The sequence below is a fragment of the Anabrus simplex genome, chromosome 1, assembly GCF_040414725.1.
Source record: "Anabrus simplex isolate iqAnaSimp1 chromosome 1, ASM4041472v1, whole genome shotgun sequence".
NCBI lineage: Eukaryota > Metazoa > Arthropoda > Insecta > Orthoptera > Tettigoniidae > Anabrus > Anabrus simplex.
In genome coordinates, this window is record NC_090265.1 from 744,011,951 (window position 1) to 744,031,413 (window position 19,463).

Below are 19,463 nucleotides of genomic sequence, written 5' to 3' on the forward strand. Positions count from 1 at the left end.
AACGAGGTACGACGTTCAGATTCATTGTCTAATGGGGCAGAGGTTTGTTGAGCTACTACAGATTTCCTATTTTCTTCTCCTTTAGAAGACTCTTCCTCGCTAACTACGTTTACCAGAGTGGGTTGTCGGTTTTGGGGGGTACTGCTCCAGTTAACAATAGGCTAACCTTACTGGACAGTTTAGAAATGTTTTCGAGAAGAGCACTAGCCTCCTTCCCTTGAATGTCATTCAACTTTAGAGACAATAGATCGTTAACTCTATTAGAAAAATGGTACAATCTGGCCTGTACTCTTTTGAGTTGATTTGGGGATGGATCCCCTCCTTCAAGAAAACTAACTACGGATGCTAGCTCAGTAGTATTGTCAGTGATCGTGGAGAGAGAGTCGTCAATCTCTTTCTCTCCCAAAGTTGGGGTGGTAATCGGCAAATCAAGAGAATCCTTAAGCTTAGAGGTATCGGCCGCAACCGTGCCTCCAGATTGAACATTTCTAATAGCTAATTCATAAATTAATTCCTCCTTGCGCAAATAGCCGGGATGGAGGCCATCGCGAGGGCCGGACATGATGACAGATATTTTACAAATTTAGAAAAATCGAAAAATTCCAGCGACGGAGAAAATTGTTAGAGTTCGAATCAAAAGCAATGTTTAGCCGTCAAAAGGGGCTAAATTGAGACCCATGTAACCACGCTCTGCTATCACTTGTGTGGAACGAAGTGACCGATAACTTCCTTCAAGACAGACGTGTATGGAACGAAGTGACCGTTAACCCTCCTTCAGGACAGACCTGTGTGGAAGGAAGTAACGGATAACCTTCCTTGAAGACACCTGTGGGGAAGGAAGTGACCGATAACCTTCCTTCAAGACAGACCTGTGAGGAAGGAAGTCGCCGATAACCTTCCCTCAGGACAGACCTGGGTGTAAAGAAGTGACCGATAAACTTCCTTCAAGACAGACCTGTGAGGAAGGAAGTGTCCGATAACCTTCCTTCAAGACAGACCTGTGTAGAAGGAAGTGACCGATAACCTCCCTTCAAGACAGACCTGTGTGAACGAAGTGACCGATATTCTTCCTTCTAGACAGACCTGTGTGTAAAGAAGTGACCGATAAACTTCCTCCAAGGCAGACCCGTGTGGAAGGAAGTGGCCGATAACTTTCCTTCAAGACAGACCTGTGGGGGAGGAAGTGACAGATTACCTTACCTCAAGACAGACCTGTGAGGAAGGAAGTGACCGATAACCTCGTCATCCACCTCCTCAATAATGTCCAGTGTCCTCCGCTCCTGAAGAAGGCCATCATACCCTCTGATGAGGGTTTCAGAATCCTTCAATCTCTTTCTTGTACTCACAAGACTTGATTCAGCCCGCTCTCAATTAGTTGGAAGATCTTAAACGACATATCACCAAGGAAGTCAAACAACATATCTTCCTTAAAGAGACGAAACATTTTCGGCGAAATGTTGTATGGTCGCCTCTCCAAGTCTGTCTTAGTCTTTTTCAAGGAGGGTTCGCAGATTCCCATGACCTCCAGTTTCCACAAATCAGCAATGTTGTTTGTGAGATACTCAGCATCGTCAGAAAGGTCCCAACAGAACGACCGTCGTACTCCATTGCTACTGTCTGACACCACCCAAACCAAATTCCCACTTCTGCGACTCCTCTTGCCACTCACATCATTAGAAATGTTCAGTTACAAATGGGAATTGAAGGAAAGGGATTGTGCAGGACGGAATGCCTGTGCATTACACTTCACGGGAAACTCTCTATCGGCCACGAACGCTGACTGGTTTCAATGCAGGTGGTCAGTCTTGATAATGATAGCGCACGCGTGCATCGCGGTGCGGCCTATATAAAACGTAAGCGCGTGATACCAGTACCAGAGTGTTAGTGATGAGGAGTCTGCGATGGGTGGTCATCCTGCCCTTCGTGGCCTGGAACATTCAGGTACGTACACAACATTAAACCATGTTTCACTAAATATTTCTGGCACTTCTCGAGGTAGCACCCGACGGTGTGTCTGATATTGTTTGGTACGACTCGTTATTAGAGGTTTTTATTCCCATATTAAATTCTCCGCGAAAATAAACCAGAAATGGGAGATTTTTCCACACCTGTTTAAAGCGAAGACACTTTCTTAGAAGATGGCCCACCGGGAGATTAACAGCTACGTATATATAGATTTTATAATATTAAATGTGATGTCCTTGGTTCACCCTCGAGAATTGGAACCTCCAAAGAATTCTGCTAAATGATAATTAATCCAATTAAGTTATGAAATAAACAGGCAAACAATAGCTTGATTATGATTCTTTGTTTAATCATTGACAAAGAGAGCAGCAGAGGATATGATAGTGCTAATGGGCGATTTCAATGCGGTTTATATTTGTGGATTTTGAGTGAATATACAACTTATATATACCGGGCGAGTTTGCCGTGCGGTTAGAGACGCGCAGCTGTGAGCTTGCATCCAGGAGATAGTGGGTTCGAGCCCCACTGTCGGCAACTCTGAAGATGATTTTCCGTGGTTTCCCATTTTCACTCCAGGTCTTAATTAAGGCTACGGCCGCTTCCCTACCACTCCTAGCTCTTTCCTGTCCCATCGTTAGCACAAGACCTATCTGTGTCGATGTGACGTAAAACATGCTGTAAAAAAAATTACTACATATAACAGTGTCATGATGGGAAATTCCGGAACAGTAATTGTTCGTGTGCTATGACACTGTCGGGTTTATTTGTTACTATCAAATCAAGTGTAAACTGGTGTGGAAGGTCGATCATAAGGCCATACCGTCTCATTGGTGCATTTTAGAATGTTTGTGTTAAAGTCTCGTAGTTCCAAAATATGTTCATATCTGGGAGCAAGTATGACTTACATTGTGTATGAAGATGGTACAACGATGAAGTGAGGGCGGCTTATAAACGTAAAAAGGACTGTTAAAAAGGCTCGAAGTAAGGACTGAAACAGACAGGGAATTGCACATACATGAAAGAGACATGGCGAAACAATCATTGAATCCAAGAAGAAGTTGAGAGAAATTTTCGGTAATGACCTGGAAACACTAGGTCAAGCGACGAAGGGACCTTTGTGGTCAACAATAAACAATCTTAGAACGGGAGATAAAAGGGAAATGAATCGTGGTTTAGGTAAATCAGGTGAACTCACAACAGATCCCAGGGAATTACTGAATGGGAGTAACTGTTTGAAAATATTCTCATTGTAAAAAAAAAAATCTGTTCACGTCGCGAAGAGGAAGGACAATGATGTATTTATTTATTTATTTATTTATTTATTTATTTATTTATTTATTTATTTATTTATTTATTTATTTATTTATTTATTTATTTATTTATTTATTTATTTATTTATTTATTTATTTATTTATTTATTTATTTATTTATTTATTTATTTATTTATTTATTAATTTATTTTGTGGTGGTACCTGACCCTCTCTTACACTTCACCGCATGATGATGAGGAACTGGAAAGGGAGGTAAATAAACTCAGAAAGCACCAGGGATAGATGACATTATACCTGAAATGCTAAAATTTAGATGAAAGACAGGAATGAAATGGCTTAGCATAGAATGTGAGTAAGACACTCTGTGATTGGAAAAGGGAACAGGAAGGATTACAACCACTATGGTGTTATTCCATTGATCAATATACCAGGCAAACTCTTGTTTGTAAGGGAGTGGTTGAGAGTAATTTGGATGAAAACTTGCGTGGGCCCAGAAGAAATTGAAAAATGTTACGAAAGGAACAGGGAGAGTTCTGTTCATGTTTCGTAGGTCGAGAAAATTCAAATAGCAGACTACAGGAGGAATATGGGATTAAAGGCAGAGTATTAAAATCAAAGACATATTTATTTATGTTGACATTTGGCTTGCAGTGAGAATTGATGGTAGAATGAGTTGTTGGTTCAAGGTACTTATAGGAGTTAGACAAGGCTGTAATCTTTCACCTTTCTTGTACATAATTTACATGGAAGGTATTTAGTGGAAGGAGGTGGGGTGGAATGCCCATGTCGACGACTTGGTGTTAGTGGCAGACTGCAATCTAGTATCTTGTAACTCGAAAAAAGTACTAAGAGTATGATATGAAAATTGGACTTACCAATACTAAAGTGTTGTCAGTAGGTAAGAAACGTCAGGAATACAAAGTAGATCATTTCAAGTATTCAGGACGCGTATTCTCCCTGGATGGTAGTATAGGAATCAAGGTGCAGCAAAACTAATGGAGTGAGCTCACAGTTGCGATCAACAGTATTCTTTAAAAGAGCTCCCGCATGAAATTATCATTATACTGATCGGGTTTTCAGACCAACTTTGCTTTACGGGAGTGAAAACTTAGAAAAGTTAGAAATAAGTAGAGAAAATGATCACTGGTCCAAATAGATGGGAACAATCGCAACAGGGTACTCTGAATGAGGTGATAAAGGTTAAACCGAATGGAGCAGGACAGGTTACGTAGGAGAATAATGGTGTCGGTAATTGAGGGAGAAAGAAGTGGAGGAGGGTTAGACAGTTCCTAACAATTTAAGCGAGGACACAGAACTAGCTACAAATAGAGGATTGTGGAGGAGATTAGTAAATTTGCAGACCCATAACAGTCTGTAATGAAGATGAATGTGAGACAAAGGAAAATGTGATCTATCATAAAAAATATAACAAGGTTTTTGGTCTAACAAGCTCCTTGATTTTTAAAGAGTTCTTGGATCATAGACTACACTGAAAGTTCGTCGGAATTTTAAGTCAGATTGATTGATTGATTGATTGATTGATTGATTGATTGATTGATTGATTGATTGATTGATTGATTGATTGATTGATTGATTGATTGATTGATTGATTGATTGATTGATTGATTGATTGATTGATTGATTGATTGATTGATTGATTGATTGATTGATTGATTGATTGATTGATTGATTGATTGATTCACTAGCTATTTCAGTTGGGATGTAGAGGAAAACAAGAATTCCAAACATGTCAGATAATATTCGGTTTACGAACAAGCGGCATAGAATAAAAATCGTTGAAGAGAAGAAAACAAGATTGTGGAACTTACAACATCCCCGGATTCAAGAAGTACAACAGAACTTGTAAGGGATGAAGGTTAAAACGTACAAGCACGGTTACTAGACTAGACGGTAGGGGTCATCAGTTGGGTGCGCAGTAGCAGGCCACGCCTCCTGACGTCACGCGGTCCCCAATTTCGCTTAAGCAAGCAGAGCGCCTACATAAGGGACTTCGAAGGGTGAGTTGTTAAAACTTCCAATTAGACGTGATTTAAGGCCTGACGCCGTACCACATTTGAATCTGCCACTGAGTAGTAATGATTTAGAAAGTCAGTCCTGTAAAGATCGTGAAATAAGGGCATAAAAGCGAAATCTTCGCAAAGGAGATACGGAAAATTTTACAACCGCAGGCGCCAATTGAAGCAGAAAATGTTGAGGAAGGAATTAGATAACAAACATCAGTGTTTCTGTGATGAAAAATTGCTGAAGAGACTGCAGAATTTGAGTTAATTAGACTAGAAAATTGTGACTTAAAACAGCAAAATAAGGATTTTCAGGGCCGTCTTAGTGCAGCTAATACCGAGATAACAAAGTTATATGTTCAAGTTTTTGAGGGTGCTTTTTCTAAAAGTGAACAGCAAGCTTTAGTAAAAGGATGAGGACATTGCTAAGGCGGTCACTTTACGGTCTATATCATGTTATATTTTTGCTAGTTGCTTTACCTCGCACCGACACAGATAAGTCTTATGGCGACGATGGGATAGTAAAGGACTAGGAGTGGGAAGGAAGCGGCCGTGGCTTTAAAGCCTGGTGTGAAAATGGGAAATCATCCTCAGGGCTGCCGGCAGTGGGATTCGAACCCACTATCTTCCGGATGCAACTTCACAGCCGCATGCCCCTAATCGCAGGGCCAACTCGCATATATCAAATTATAAAGTATTGTGTTTTGTTACAGACGTAATTAATTGCCCTCTTCCTAGCGAAGTTACAGTCAAACGACGGCTAAGGCAGTTTTCTATTTCTCCTGGAAGCAAACCGTGAACATTTCTCCTTCAGCTAGGAATTGGCTTGAAACCATTTCAAGAGGGTACTTAATGAAACCCACGGATGAGTGCATTAATCCTATTATTAAAATGGAAAATGGTCCACCTCTGTGGTTTAGTGGTTAGTGTGATTAACTGCCACACCCGGAGGCCCGGGTTCGATTCCCGGCTCTGCCACGAAATTTGAAAAGTGGTACGAGTGCTAGAAAGAGGTCCACTCAGCCTCGAGAGGACAAATGAGTAGAGGTTGGTTCGATTCCCGCCTCTGCCATCCTGGAAGTGTTTTTCCGTGGTTTCCCACTTCTCCTCCAGGCAAATGCCGGGATGGTACCTAACTTAAGGCTTCCTTCCCTCTTCCTTGTCTATCCCTCCAAATATTCCCATCCCCCAAAAGGCCCCTGTTCAGCATAGCAGGTGAGGCCGCCTGGGCGAGGTACTGGACATTCTCCACAGTTGTATCCCTCGACCGAGAGTCTGAAGCGCCACAACACTGCCCTTGAGGCGGTAGCGGTGGGATCCCTCGCTGAGTCCGAGGGAAATCCTTCCCTGGAGGGTAAACAGATTAAGAAGAAGAAAATGGAAAATGAATTCAGTGCCTTCCATGGAAAGTACATTAAGAAATGTCCAGGAGTTTTTAGGTTATTAAAGGAAAAAAATTCCTGATCTTGAGGATTATGTTCTTTTTTATGTTTTGTTAGAACGAGAAAGTTCGTAAGGATGAAAAACATAAACAAACATAGGCACAAGAATTCTTACAAGAAGTGTAAACGAACTCCTAATGGAAAAAGGAAAAGTGTGAAAAAAGTAAGAAAGTCGATGGATAGACCTATTTTAAAGTAATGTAAAAGAACCAAGTAAAAATCCAGGTGTAAATATTTTGTGTGGTACCTATATAATGTAAATATGTATACAGTTTTACTACCATAATCTTAATTAGGTGTATTCATTAGGTGTTTTTAAATATTGAACTTTTGATAGCATTTTCTGACTGTGAGGGTTTTCTCCATACCACATTTCTATATGGTCTAAGCCTATGGAAGCCTCTACTCCACCAAAAAACTTGTGACCCCGAATATGGTGAAAGAGGTTGACGTTTCTTCAGGGGCTTTTTACCAACATTCCACCGGCCAATACACATTTATAAGTAGGCGTTTTCAATACTACGTAACACCAATGCAACGGTAAAAAGCGATTGGTCATGTTTCTTTAATTTTATTTTAGTAACTAGTTTTAGAAACAAAACAACGTATAAAATCGTTCTGAAATCACTGGATGGATAGAAAATACGAAAACCGAACCGCAAAAACGTTATTTGCGAGGTGAAAGATAATTTAGTACTGAGAAAGCTAGTGGAATAGTTCGTGTTAAGCAGTGTTTTTATACTGTATTACTTGTAATGTTCTGAAAAATACTGAAATAAATTACAACATAATTACTTACACATAAGAACTGTCAATTATATTTGACAAAATTGAAAAATATTAAGCAAGTGGTTAAATAAAAACAAGCAAATCATTAATAGAAAAGCACAATTACAATGGGTCGTGTTCACTGCAAGTCCAAATGACGTCACCAGCCAAAGCGAGCCTGCGCGTGACCCATACCGTCTAGTCTAGTACCCGTGAGTACAAGTATATGATCCCCCAACCCATCGTCATGAAAAAGTATGAGTTCTGTTTCTGCAACACAGGGACTAAGAAATTTCACGTATCTGAGGCAGGAAATGAAGTTGAATGAGTTTGTTGTGTCGTCGTATCCCGTAGATGTCTGCATCGAATGATGATAATAATAATAATAATAATAATAATAATAATAATAATAATAATAATAATAATAATAACAATAACTGTGTTAAATGAGAGCCAGCACTTGCAATTCCATGTCTACAGGTATGAACAGTATTAACAAACAAGGTATTGCAGCACACATGAACACATGATTCCTTCAAACGACTGAAGTACAACTCAGATACTTTCCCTAGACGTACAGCTGGTAGTAAGAAATAGAACTTCAGAAATTGGCTACATTACTTTTTCTACCTTAGGGCACAGAAAGTAAGCGGCAAATAAATATTCTTTTTCTCCCCGGAGTTTTCAAAACTTTGCATCGCAGTTTTGAGGACTTGTGGTGTAGTGATAGTCAGAGACTGGATGTAGTTTGCACACATCACACTCGCAGCAGGGGCGAAGTATTGTAAACAGGGTGACACATACAATGTTTTGATTCAGGCGAGAAGTAAAATACACAGTCGAAATGGTAAGGAGATAGGTCACGCCACTTAAGCAAATTGATGGACTATGAAGATATTGATTCTATCGTGGTTACTTTATAAAGTAATTGTGAATAACAGAGAAACAGGAGAGACACAATATTCTCAAGTTTTCTATCGAAACGTCTTGAAAACTTCTCGTGCACTTTCTCCCTTCGTACTATTCTCAGTGAGCTCATGTGTCTGAAGTAAGATGGATGAGTTTCCTCCGGATTCTGTCACTTCTCGCAGAATGGACTCACTGTATCACTCTGGTTATGATCATAGGAACATTTCAGTACTTCGCTAGAATATTCAGCTGTTCTATGTTATCCTTATAGCCAACCTTAATCACTAGGAGGGGAATTCCCCAAGGCAGTATTACTGGACCTTTGTTTTTTCCTTAGATGAGTAAAGGACTGGAATCAGCTGTGGCTGTGGATCGACTACAAAGTAAGATTGTGAGCAACTGCAAGAAGACAGCCGCCAATGGCACAATCATAAACGAGTTTAAAAGTCAGGTTGTGAGTTTCACTAATAGGAAGAGTCCTCTCAGTTTTAATTGCTGCGTTGGGGGCGGGGGGGGTGAAAGTTCCTTGTGGAGATCACAGTAAGCACCTAGATCTTTATTGGGGTCATCACACGAACGGGACTGTAAATAAAGATTACAGATCTGTTCACATGGTTAGCGATTGCGGTAAGGAGAGGGCACATAAGTCACAGGTAATTCCCCATCTAGAGTGTGGTTTCATTGTATGTGACCCTCACCAGGATTAATTCAAAACACCCAAAGGAAACGACCTCGATGGCGTTACGGAAATACTGCGAAGTTTGCGCTGGGAAGACGAGCTTCTGGACTGACTGGTATGTTCCGAACTGTGAGTGAACAGGTGACGTAGAATGACATTAGTAGAAGAATAATTTTGACTGGTGTTTTTAAAAGTAGGAAAGATCACAATATGAAGATAAAGATAGAATTCAAGAGAAAATCCTTAGGCAAATATTCATTTATAGGAAGGGGAGTTAGGGATCGGAATAATTTACCAAAGAGATATTGGATACATTTCCAAATTCTCTGAAATTAGTTTACAAAAGACTTGGTAAAGACTTAGCACGTGGGCGACTGCCCTAAATGCACATAAGTGTGTTCGATTGATAGTGATTGACAATATTGAAAAATGCAATCAATTGCACTGTACCAGGAAATAAGTGAATGGCTTGCAAGTGTTGGTGGAGTGGGTTTAATTTTCGTATTTCTTCACTAACAGGAAGGAGCGCGAGCTAACATGAGGGCCTCATAGGCACCTATTGAGTTCTTGAACTAGACATTCGAGGTCATACTTGTAGTTTTCTCTGGGACCTGCAGTCCTGTTGTTGAGTTGAGCCATGAAAGGTCTCTAGAATTTCTGTGCGATAACGTTCTAACCCAGTAACACACTGCCCGACCGTGCCAGTACACAGGTCGTTCCTAACCGCACTGGACATTCACACGCCACTCCATACAATGTGAAAAGATTCCAGAATGGAACAAAGCTATACAAACAACTGAAATCCGTCTAACACGAACTTAGTGTGCAGGGCAGTGGTGTCAGGAGAAAGCGAATTGTCTGTCAAAAGTGTTGTGAATAACTTTAGTGACATAAAGGAAGTACACCGCGAAGTTCACTATTTTATGGAATGTTTGGTCTGATGAATATTTTAAGTTACGTCATTGTCTGGTTCCTTCGATGAATGGTCAGCGTCCTTTCAGAGGAGTACGGGTCAATTTCTGGACGTGTGGGGTTTATTAATCACATCTGGTTAAAATCTGTGACTCAACACAATCTTCTTCTTGTACACCCAGGGTATGGAAAAGAAGAAGATTATGTTTGGAGAATGTAGGTCTATCAAAGATGCAAGCAGCTTGCGGGCTGACCTTTGAAATGTGGATGTGGATGAGGAGGAGTGTTGACCCTCGGAAAACACAGTCACAGGTGAGAAGCTGATGGTACCAGATCCAAAAGTAAATGTTCACACGAAAAAGCTCACTTTTATTATCTTCAGATAGAATAAATGCTAAAACGTGTGCATTTTAATAAGTATTAACTGACACTCTAAATACATCCACCTGAAAGGCATCAGGACACTGACTGCATTAACCAAATTTACAGTGAACCCATAACTTAGTTCAATAATATTAAACTAGAGGACCCGTCCTGCTCTGCAGCACTCGTTTTAAACAGATCAGATAACTCGTCTTGATATACGTTATGGTATGCCGCAGATCGTAGTCACAATTCATCCATTCTGACGTCATCATGCCGTGGGTTTGGTAAAAATCTATCCATGTAGTCGGTTTTTTTATCTTGCAGTTCTTGATGTAAAGCTTGGAATTGTGTCGTAGAACGCAATGGTATTTTTAATCGCGGTTCTCCTATATAGAATGGTTGTCTTGTGAGCTCATAGATTAGTCTCGAAGGAGCGTTTCTCATTGCCAGGCTAGTGTAGCTTGTTATCCTTCGATAGGTGTTAACACATAATGTCTAAGGCGTATGTCATGATGGGGTCTGTTTGTACGTTGTTTCTCTTAGCAGCACGTAAGTTATTAGGAACGCTCTGCCATCTGTTGACTATATTTGGAAGCTGGGAAAGTTTACATAATCAAAGAGTATTTATCAGGGAATAGTATTCTTCCGTGACCACAGGAAGTCAATACTCTCCGGCTTGACAGTTTACACCTTCCTGCGTCCAGGTGGATCGACGTAAAGGATTCCCAGCCAGCTTCTTAGGGAATGTCGTAGTTTGGTTCGATTTATCGTGGGATCCGAAAAAGAGACTATCTGACGTGTCGATCACTATATCATGAGACTCAGTCTTGCTGATGGACGTCTCCATTTGACACATCTTGGCAATGATATCCAACACATACATGCGAAAACATATTTCTAGCTATCTTATTCTATCATAATCCTTATAAACATTATACCAAGTTAACCATTACTTCCAATTGTTATTAAACATCATGATTCGAAAAAGACCAGGAAGAGAAATATATTGTTATGTACAAATTGTTTTCTTTGATTAAATAAGCAACCGCTGAACTGCTGATTTGTACAACTACCTACGTAACTTATATTCTACTTGCTTCATACTTATAATTGAAATAGGTTCACTTCTCCTTAATGTGCTTTCTTGTAAGTTAAGTTGATCAATTATCATCTACATCTAGCAATTCTCACCATTCTAAACCTTTCTTATTCATTTTTGGTCTACTCCTCTAACTGAAAACTGGAGTTTAGCATCACATTTAAGCAATATTATGTCCTTTAATATCATCAGTACAACGTCCTACTTAGATTGAATAATCTGAACCTATTCTGATCTAAATTGTTTTATCTGAAATTTGTCTCTGTATTTTATTATTTAACACCTTTATTATCTGAAATTTTTATTATCTGGAATCATTGTCAATGAAATATTTCCACAGTCTCGTGTGCCATTTAGTATCACAATTAATTCTTCTTTTATATTTCCATATTTATTCAATTCAACTCTATCACTTCGTAGTCAATGCTTTTCTCATCTCAAATCATAATAACCTCTCATTCTTCATAACATCTAACTTCCCTCGACGTTATTGCTTCTACACTTGCCTACGATTCATGTGTTTAATTGATATATCACACTAGCAAAGTTCATTATCCCAAACCTCTCTTACATTAAACATAAATTAGCATCAGGGCTCAAATATGTGTCTATATGTATTGTGTTTCCTTCCTTGGTGATACTATAAGCTGACATCCATATATATATATATATGTATATTGTACCGGGAACGCCGCTACGAGAGAAGTCCGAAGTATGTTTGTTGAACTTCGCGCGAGGTGGAAGGTAGGCAGCCCGCCGAACGCAGTGACGTACCCAGCGAGTGACGTGGCCGCCGTAAGCCAGCTATACGTGCCATATTTGGTAATGTTCCAGCTTACCCTCAAAAGTACATTTTGCGCTACTTTATCGCTATTTCGACACTGCCATCTTAAAAACCTTTACAATGGACGTAACCTGTCAAGATTTCAAGAAAATCCACCGAGTATTATAGGAGTTATAAGGGTAGATAGTACCCGAGTTCTAGACACTTCCATGCGAACGTGTATAAAAGGAGGACCACCCGACCTACGAATTCAGTATCTGTCACTCCGCCGTCTCTGTGACATGGGTGACAGGAGGAGTATTGTGTGTGTCGAACTTCTAGTTGACAGTCTTCGAAATCAAGTATTGGAACTTCGGTATTTTCTCTAAGTGTGGTGTCGGGACTTTATCATATTCTTGAAGTGCTTGATTGGGACTTTGTTATTTTCTGCGAGCATCGTGTTGGAACTTTGTCATATTGACACATTGGAACTTTGTTATTTTTCGTGTATCGTGATTGGACTTTGATATTTTCTTAAAGTGCCATATAGAAACTTCGTTATTTTTCTGAAGCGTCTCATTGGAACTTAGTTATTTTCGCCAAGTGTCGCGGTAAGACTTTATTATTTTCTTAAGGTGACATTCTGGAACACTGTCATCGGAACTTTATTTTCTTCGAGTGTCGTGTTGGGACTTTAATATTTTGACACATCGGAACTTTATTTTCTTCGAGTGTCGTGTTGGGACTTTAATATTTTGACACATCGGAACTTTGTTATTTCTACAAATTGGAACTTTGTTATTTTTTTTGAAGTGCCACATAGGGACTTACTTATTCGACGACGATTGAAAGGACTTTGAATTTTCACGAGTGTTGTGTACCACATTGAACTTACGTTTCGAACTTATTCGAACTTGTATTTTGTGAATCAATTTCTGGAACATTGAAATTTTCCGAGCGTGTAGGATGAACTTGTGCCCTACCAACATAAACTTTCGTGTGAACGATATGACTTGTTTTCCCAAGTGCCTCATGGAATTTACGTCTTGTAAAAACTGTGAAACTTAGGGGACGTTCAACATTACGTTTAACTGTGAAATATGCAATACTTTCCAAGTGCTGCACTGGGACTTGTGTTTTGATTCTTGTCCTCATTAAGGACTGTGACAATTCAGAATACGCATGTCACGTCTCCAGAAAGCCTAGAACTTTCCAGTAGTTTGAGTGAATCCATAATTTATGAAGTCAGACTTTTTCTTTCAAATATCATTCTTTAATGGCTATTCACTTCGCCTATTGACGGAACAAGACAGTTTCCGAGTGCTATTTATTCAGTTCATTGCCAATGTGTTTTAAATCTTCAGAAACTATGCATTAAGAACTGTGGTGACTATAATCCTCTAGAACATTCCAATTTACAGTAAGCTTGTGTTATGAACTTGCATTTCCACCGGTACGAAGTCAAAATCATCTTGTTCTTCGAGTGATTATTCCAGAACGTTTTGATTTAATATCTAGAGTGCAGTAACCATACTTAAAAGGTCATATCTGTTCAGACAGTGCCATGAATGTGTGGAGTGCCGTGCAGAAAACTCAGGTGTGAATTACGTCTCAAATCTAACCCAGGAACGTGTGCCAATCTTCGAGACATTCCAGAACCTCGAGACATTCCAGAACTCCTCATCCGAGCAGGTGTGGTCCCTGCCCAGGCGATGTCCAGCGCCATCCCAGGACTCGGAGGTACCAACCAGCCACGACACTTCCATGCTGTTGTACGAAGGTGATATGAACTTGCCTTTGATGATCAATAAACTCAATTTATCAAAAGAATCTCTAAAATTGATAACTATACCCCTCTCTGTACCAACTCCAATGATAAAGCCACTCCCTAGGATAAGATCCATGCTCGTTAATTTAATATCAAGCGCCTTAAAGATATGAACACTTTTTACGGGTACAATATATATTGTGCCATTTTACTGAATTACTTCATAACCTTGATCTTAACTTGATTTGGGAAGTTGTAGTTCTGAATGTGACGATTAATCCTATTACAATCCATTATATCAATGTCTATTTCAAGTATGGAGGCTATCAGCTAATTAGGGTACATTACTATGAGTTTTTATTTAAGATGGGAATACGCTGTGATCATATTTATATACTCTCTTCTCGACATAAACCTTGCCATACAATAACTATCCAATATGATCCTACTCTCGTGTGCCATTTAATATCACAATTAATTCTTCTTTCCTCGTAATTACCGACAGACTCACTTCTTACCATCGTACCTTTTATATTTCCATATTTATTCACTTCAACTCTATCACTTCGTAGTCAATGCTTTACTCATCTCAAATCTTCTTAATAACCTCTCGTTGCTCATAACATTTAACTTCCCTCGACGTTATTGCTTCTACACTTGCCCATAATTCACATAGGATATACCTCTTCTTTGTATTATACAGCCTGTCTTTCATTATTATTATCTAGAATCCATCTAAATCTCATACACCGTGTATTCTTCCCAAAACTCGTTGAATTACAACATAGCCCTTCCATATTATTTGGGATCTTATATCTATACGTAACACACTCTATTATGGCATTAACCAAACTCTGGCTAAGATTGAAATTCGTTTAAAACGATGTCACTTCCTACACCAATATACATATTGACTAATACAATCATCATTTTTACATGAAATAGGTTAGCTCTGTAGGTCATGTCTGGCATATAGGTTATGTGTCACTTGCAATTGAGCTGTTGTAATAATTCTATACCTTATAATACATATAATCTTGGAAACAAGAAACTTTATCGCGCCTCCTTCGCCCCTCTGAGATAGTCTTTCTTCCCAGCTGCTACATGCGATCCTAGTGACTGGTCGCTGGTCCTCCGAACGTCATCTCTTGTTACGATCGGTCATCTTGAGCCAAATTATGTAATCTTGGGCATTCCACTCCCACGTCTTAGAAAGACTCCTTTGTGTCAAGCTTGTTCATAAAATCATAAGATACAATTCGAATGACATAATACATGTTGATGCTGTATATTTAGCTTCTAATATACTTATTTCTCCAACTATTGGCGATGTATATATATATATATATATATATAGTTTCTGATCATTAACTCTAAATCATGGCTAATGTGAATATTAAGTACTTGGTTCATCTCTTTCTCTTCTTACAGTGGATCGCCTCTTGCGTGTGGCACACTTGTTTTTCCCCGATGTCACAGTTCAGTGTTTCTTTTCTTGAAATATTGGATTTTCTTCCAGTATTTCTCGCTGTTTATGTGCTATTTGGTTATAATTACTCGTCAGTCTTCTCTTAAATGTGTTTGCTTGATTTATCACGATGATTTGATATGATATGATTTTCTCTTAGCTTACTTGCGTGTCTCTCTCGGTAAAAAATGATTCAGAAGTCTTTTTTTTTAATTCTGATCCCGTTTCGAGGTCTTTTACATGGCCCTCGCAATTCCATGCCTACTGCTATGATTGATGTCAGTCTGGGTTTCGGTGACGTTTTATGTTCATTTACTCTGTTTGATGTCGCCGCCGGCCATTGTATTTGTTCCGATCTCCTTTATATTTTCACTTTAGTGATAGCGTAATGATACAACACGTACTAAACAAACATGGCTGAATGCAATGACATTACTAAGGAAGAAAATCATATCTTGGAATATTAATGAAAGTGTTAGTCGCTTAGCAACTTCCTAAGTACATAATGTACTGCAGGTTAGGGTAAGCCTTCACCTGCTATTATTGGAGGGATAATTTACTGGCTTGATTTTATGATTACTCAAAGTTTGCTGAACTACCAATGTCCCATGATTCACTGGCAGGTAATGAAATGAAGCAAACCGGTCCAGTAGAACGGACGGACGGATTTGCCAAAGTAAACTCGTTTAAAATACAGATCAAATTTTCGAACACAACAATAGAAACTAAACAGGGTATTCTGGTCATGTACCCCGCAAGTGGTTCCTCATTGGCTGAATGGATACGTTATGTTCTGATCCCTGGAATTTGATACTTAATGGTATCAAACGTGATTGCCAACGCTATGTTAGAGATGGATTTCGGCCGTTTTGACTCTTTCTTTTTCTCTCATATTATGGATCTTCATACTAACGGATGTTTTCCACCATCATCTGAATTTTCAATTATTTTGATTTGGTAACTTTTGGAAATTAGCTTTTGTCTGGTACAGCAGATCATAAGCGTTGTCGTGGACGGACAAGAAACCTAAAACTTCCACCCGGAAACACAAAACTTACTCCATGTGAGCAGATTTCCAGTCACCACTTTTGCCAGTCTTTCTCCCATATTTATTTATTTATTTATTTATTTATTTATTTATTTATTTATTTATTTATTTATTTATTTATTTATTTATTTATTTCAGATCCTTATGGATGTTCTTCACAACAGCATCGTTGGGTCCTCCAAATTGGACAGATGCAGCTGTTTCTATCAGGAGACCAGTGAAGCGCTTTCCAACTACGACGTATCCACATTCCAATACAGGAGAACTGTTCACGCTGAAGGAAGTAACCAGGGGCGTTCGGAGCAGAGTAATGAAAATGACGGGGGAGGAAATGAGTCAAAGGAAGGAGAAGGAAATGACTCAAAGAACGAAGGAGGAAATGACTCAAAGAACGGAGGAGGAAATGGCTCAAACAACGGAGGAGGAAATGACTCAAAGAACGGAGGAGGAAATGGCTCAAAGAACGGAGGAGGAAATGACTCAAGGAATGGAGGAGGAAATGACTCAAACAACGGAGGAGGAAATGGCTCAAAGAACGGAGGAGGAAATGACTCAAAGAACGGAGGAGGAAATGGCTCAAAGAACGGAGGAAATGACTCAAAGAACAGAGGAGGCTCAAATGGCTCGAACGGCGGAGGAGGAAAAGGCTCAAAGAACGGTGGAGGCTCAAATGGATCAAACCGCGGAGGAGGAAATGGCTGCAACAAGTGTAATGGAAACAACGGAGGACGAAATGGCTCAAACAACAGAGGACGAAATGGCTCAAACAACAGAAGAGGAAATGGCTCAAAGAACAGAGGATGTAATTGTGGAGGTGGTGGAAATCGAAATGGACAAAATGGAGGAAATAATTGTTGTAAAAGGGGAGGATACAGCAGAAGATGGAGTGGATGTCAGTCTGGAGGATGCAGTTACGGATACAGCGGGGGAGGTAATCCTGGTCCGTTCTACCAACACGACGGAGCTGGTTATCAACACATAGCAATGAACCATAACTTTCCAGTACCGCATTTTCCCTACCCGGAGCCTGACGACCCAACCTTACACGACTGGTGGAATTACATACAAGTAATGTGTGCCATCTGTTGCAAGCAGAAGTGTAAATACAGCTGCATATGCAACTGTGATGCACCCTCGTGCATCCACCCCTACCCCTACCTCATATCAACTTGAAATAGTAACCCACATGTCACAACACGTTGTTCAACTGAAACACAGACACAGTTGGCAGCAATGTATATTTATAGTTGATGAGATGTATGTCTGCTAAGTAGAGGGAAAATTTGAAGCAACATTCATATTTCATGTTCAACTGTCGTAGTACGTCAACAATGGACAATGGGCGCTCTTATTGATCATCCGCCTTACAGCCACGACTTTGTTCTAATGAAGAGAAAGCGTTTCACCGTGTGTTGTCCGGTACATATAAAGTAAAAGTTTCTATACGCTACTCTATTGTTTTAATTGAATAAGTGTAATGTGTTCACCTCATTATTCTGCACATTTCTTACCCTTGTAAGTGATAACTTCGAAGAGAACGTGCAGAAGGATATCAAACCAAACCTGGTGATTACTGGACGATGATTTTCGTACAGTTCATCCACCACATTGTCCTCTATGTATTACTTGCTGACCTTGAGCCCCTGCACACGGGGAAGGTAATGGCTTCTAATTTAATATTCTAGTAGCAGCCAGTAGCTAGTTTTTGTGTGGACGTGGTGAGTGCAACATTGTCAGAGGATGTGTGATGGAGTAGGCTGATGAAGAGTACGAGGAAGTTCTTGATGAGGCTGTAAGTGGTAATGTACAATGTTTAAGCGAAGACCTTCAAGAAATATTAACCAAAAAAGGGTAAGTATATATCATCAGTGTTCGCTCGACTTCCTTTTTATTCACCTGTAGATGGTCTCTCAAAAAACTGAAATCGGAAACTGTGAATCCTAGTCCTAATAATTCACATTTTAACTTTATTATTGAAGTCTCCTTCTTCGCCGTGTTGGCATAATCAGAATTACCAACGTTCCATAGGTTATGTAAGCTTTCAAAAATGTACCGATATTGTACGTACACTAGCAGTTAATTTTGTCTTCGCTTCTTCAGATTGTGAACAAATTCCTAAACGAATGTAAATACGTACTGTGAATCACAAGCGAAGTTCCTCCTTCAAGAGAGTCTAGCACTCTACTGGCAGACAGTACCTTTTAAGACACGTCCAATAATGGCTGCCACTAGGTCACGTGACCCTCTTACTGGCGTCCACTAAACTCAAACATGCCTGAGTTTGGTAGCCACCAGTAGCCAACTAGATGTTGTAGCGGGGAGAGTAGAGGGATAATTAACTGGCTTCCACTACTGTGCTTCTTCCCTCTCTCGTGATATCTAATTCACGTGTTCGGTAGTTATGGAAGGACAGGTTGGGAACTGGGAAAAGTGAGTTCCAATTTCTACTTTCCAACGACGGAGAGATTTTGAGGTTTCATGACCAGTAGTGGATTTCACAACATCATTGTGATTTAAGACTTCGTCGGACTCTTTTGGAAACCTCCTTTAGAACGACGACTCTGGACTTAAGCTGCTCCAACCAACTTTATCACGTTCTGGTAATTATTGAACGGTGTTTTTCGTTCAGAATGTACATTAAGAAATTACACATAATATTGCCCCCATGGGCAGAAAAAACTGCCTGGCAAACTCTTCCACAAGTCGGCGAACTGTTCAATGTTTTGATCAACCTGTTGAAGGCAGTTTGATAGGAAAGCCTGATTATTCTGTCTTGAAACAACACTCAATTACTGTAAAAAGAAAAATGCAAAATATAGGTTAGTTGTTTTATACGGCTGAAGCTTGCCTTTCAAACTGTATTAACTTTACCGCAAAGGAACACGGAATGATGTTTCTCAAGTTCTTCATTCACTTTCATATTCTTCTGCAGCGTAAGCATCAAAGAACTCTACATGTTACATCTAGTTCTTCCCTGATACAAT

The 19,463-nt window shown here is 39.6% G+C and overlaps 1 protein-coding gene across 1 annotated transcript; it reads left to right on the forward strand.

Moving 5' to 3' along the window:
• Nucleotides 1-1,901: 1,901 nt before the first annotated feature.
• Nucleotides 1,902-17,973, forward strand: LOC136857476 (uncharacterized). The gene is made up of 3 exons (XM_067136151.2): nt 1,902-1,941; nt 13,752-13,975; nt 16,618-17,973. Exons 2-3 carry the CDS (start codon nt 13,764-13,766, stop codon nt 17,459-17,461), a joined length of 1,056 nt encoding a protein of 351 aa, XP_066992252.2. The 5' UTR covers nt 1,902-1,941; nt 13,752-13,763; the 3' UTR covers nt 17,462-17,973.
• The last annotated feature ends 1,490 nt before the right edge of the window (nt 17,974-19,463 follow it).

Excerpts from the sequence above, each read along its gene's own strand:
- LOC136857476 (XM_067136151.2), top strand. The coding sequence starts at position 13,764 with ATGTGTGGAGTGCCGTGCAGAAAACTCAGGTGTGAATTACGTCTCAAA. Across the intron at positions 13,976-16,617 it reads TTCCATGCTGTTGTACGAAG|ATCCTTATGGATGTTCTTCA; the intron begins GTGATATGAACT and ends TATTTATTTCAG.